The following is a 2,015-nucleotide window of genomic DNA, read 5'->3' as shown; positions in this document are numbered from 1 at the left end:
CCAGGGCCCCAAATTACCTTCACCGCATAGATAATATTAAAATGTAGTCAACTAATTTGGAAATGATGAGTTCTGAATATTTATTTTCTTTGTTTTTAATATAATTTACTTAATTATAAGTTTATATAATTTAATCTTTAATAATGGCTGTTTAACAACGATCTTGCAAAATCCCTGAAAATTGAACATTCAGCTTTCACGAGCCCGTAGGAGCTGGCTCCAGCACACCGCTAGCTTATGGCCCCATGGAGATGGGGGAAAGACAAGAACCTGCCCACAAAGAGACTTACTAATCGCTCAAGGCCATTGAGCCCAGCGGAAACATAGACATGGCATGTGGGGTGAGATGTGCAGAAGCAAAATTGAGTCCAGGATGGGGAAAGCAATCCTCTGAGCTCATGCTGTCTGTGTATTGCCTCCCGGTAGTTGCCCCTCCAGAGGACTTGCGAGTGGCTGGTATCAGCGACAGGTCCATTGAGCTGGAATGGGACGGGCCGATGGCAGTGACGGAATATGTGATCTCTTACCAGCCGATGACCCGGGGGGGCCTCCAGCTCCAGCAGCGGGTGCCTGGAGATTGGAGTGGTGTCACCATCACAGAGCTGGAGCCAGGTCTCACCTACAACATCAGCGTCTACGCTGTCATTAGCAACATCCTCAGCCTTCCCATCACTGCCAAGGTGGCCACCCGTATGTACCATTCCCCCTTCCTGCTTCATTTTTCTTTTCCCCTACATGAGATCATGGGCATTCATGATAGCAGTGTCTTTTCTTAATTCTTCAGGGATGCCTGCAATATCACCACTTTTGAGAGGAAGGGCTTCAGGCATGACTCACTTCGGAAAGTGTACGTCATTAAAAAGGCACTTCCATTAAAAGTTTCCAAATTCAGGCAGCTCCCATAAATTATAGAGCTAAAAGGACAAAACGTGCTTTGATTATTGAGTACTGGCTTGCTATAAGCTAGATTTTGATTGGAAATCAAGTAACGTATGACACTTATCTAGACATTTGATCTAGTTAATTTAAGGATTCAAAACCAGGGGATGTGAAACAGGATGTATAATAAGCAAGTGCTAAATGGTATGTTACAGATTATAAGTATATAACGGAGGAGGGAAACATCCTATTTAAAAAGCAGAAACGACAACATCCACTTCTCTTCAGAGAGAAGTAGCATAATTTCTTCATGGTCCTTTGTTTAGCAAGATATCTTGACAGCCCATTTTTTTTTAAATAAATTTATTTTATTTTTGTGGTTGCTGTTGTTGAGTTGAGAGTCCTTTTGACTATAAAAGTAGAGGTTCCAGGGCATAGTTTAGAAAGATTCAATGGCAAAAAGAGAAATAGAGAGAGACAGAAAGCAAATTAAACTGTTCTCCTTAAGAAAATGAACAGCTTTTCTTTTTTTGTTTTTAACAAGGAAAAAAAATGCTGTAAGTGTGTATTTATATTCTGTATAAGTTTATTTAAGCATAGAAAAATAAGAAAAGTTTCATACTATTAACACTGATTACATCAAAGAGTGGAATAAGAAAGAGATAGAAGGCATTTTTTTTTTCTTTATACATTTCTGAATTCTTAAATTGTTATAATGAGCCTATATTACTTTGGAATTTCAAACACCAGAAGGAGGATCTGCAAAGAAATTTAGGCCAAAGAAATTTCCAGTGGTGAGGATGCTGCTCTACAACCTCATCACCCCAAACCTACTGCAATATCTGTCATGCACCCAAATATCCGTGTGCCTTGTGTGGGAAGTCTTTAGGGGATATCAAGGAAGAAGGGCTGGGAAGAGAGAAGAGAACTTCCAGAGGAGGTAAGCTATGAGTGACACAGAGATTTAGCAGCAAAACAAGACCAAAACAAGAGGCGACCATGGGAACATAAGCCCCTTAGAATTCATAAAATTCCTGGGTCACTAAATGGGAATTATCATCAAATATAGGATAAGGGATTTGAGCCCATTTCATGTAAGTCTCAAATGAGAAGATGAATGGATTACAAATGCCCTG

The 2,015-nt window shown here is 40.1% G+C and overlaps 1 protein-coding gene across 2 annotated transcripts in view; it reads left to right on the top strand.

The window, feature by feature from the left end:
• TNR (tenascin R) overlaps positions 1-2,015 on the top strand; it is a 497,374-nt gene that overhangs the window by 424,035 nt on the left and 71,324 nt on the right. The window contains exon 5 of one of the 2 annotated variants that reach the window (XM_023728058.1): positions 531-690. In XM_023728058.1, the coding sequence (XP_023583826.1) occupies positions 531-690 (160 nt within the window). Of the gene's footprint in view, positions 1-426; positions 691-2,015 lie in introns of both variants that reach the window. The other variant, XM_004372844.1, reaches the window with a different exon arrangement.

This window comes from Trichechus manatus, unplaced genomic scaffold, assembly GCF_000243295.1.
Source record: "Trichechus manatus latirostris isolate Lorelei unplaced genomic scaffold, TriManLat1.0 scaffold00021, whole genome shotgun sequence".
Taxonomy (NCBI): domain Eukaryota; kingdom Metazoa; phylum Chordata; class Mammalia; order Sirenia; family Trichechidae; genus Trichechus; species Trichechus manatus.
Note: the sequence above shows the minus strand (reverse complement) of the source record. Positions and strands in the feature narration are given on the sequence as shown.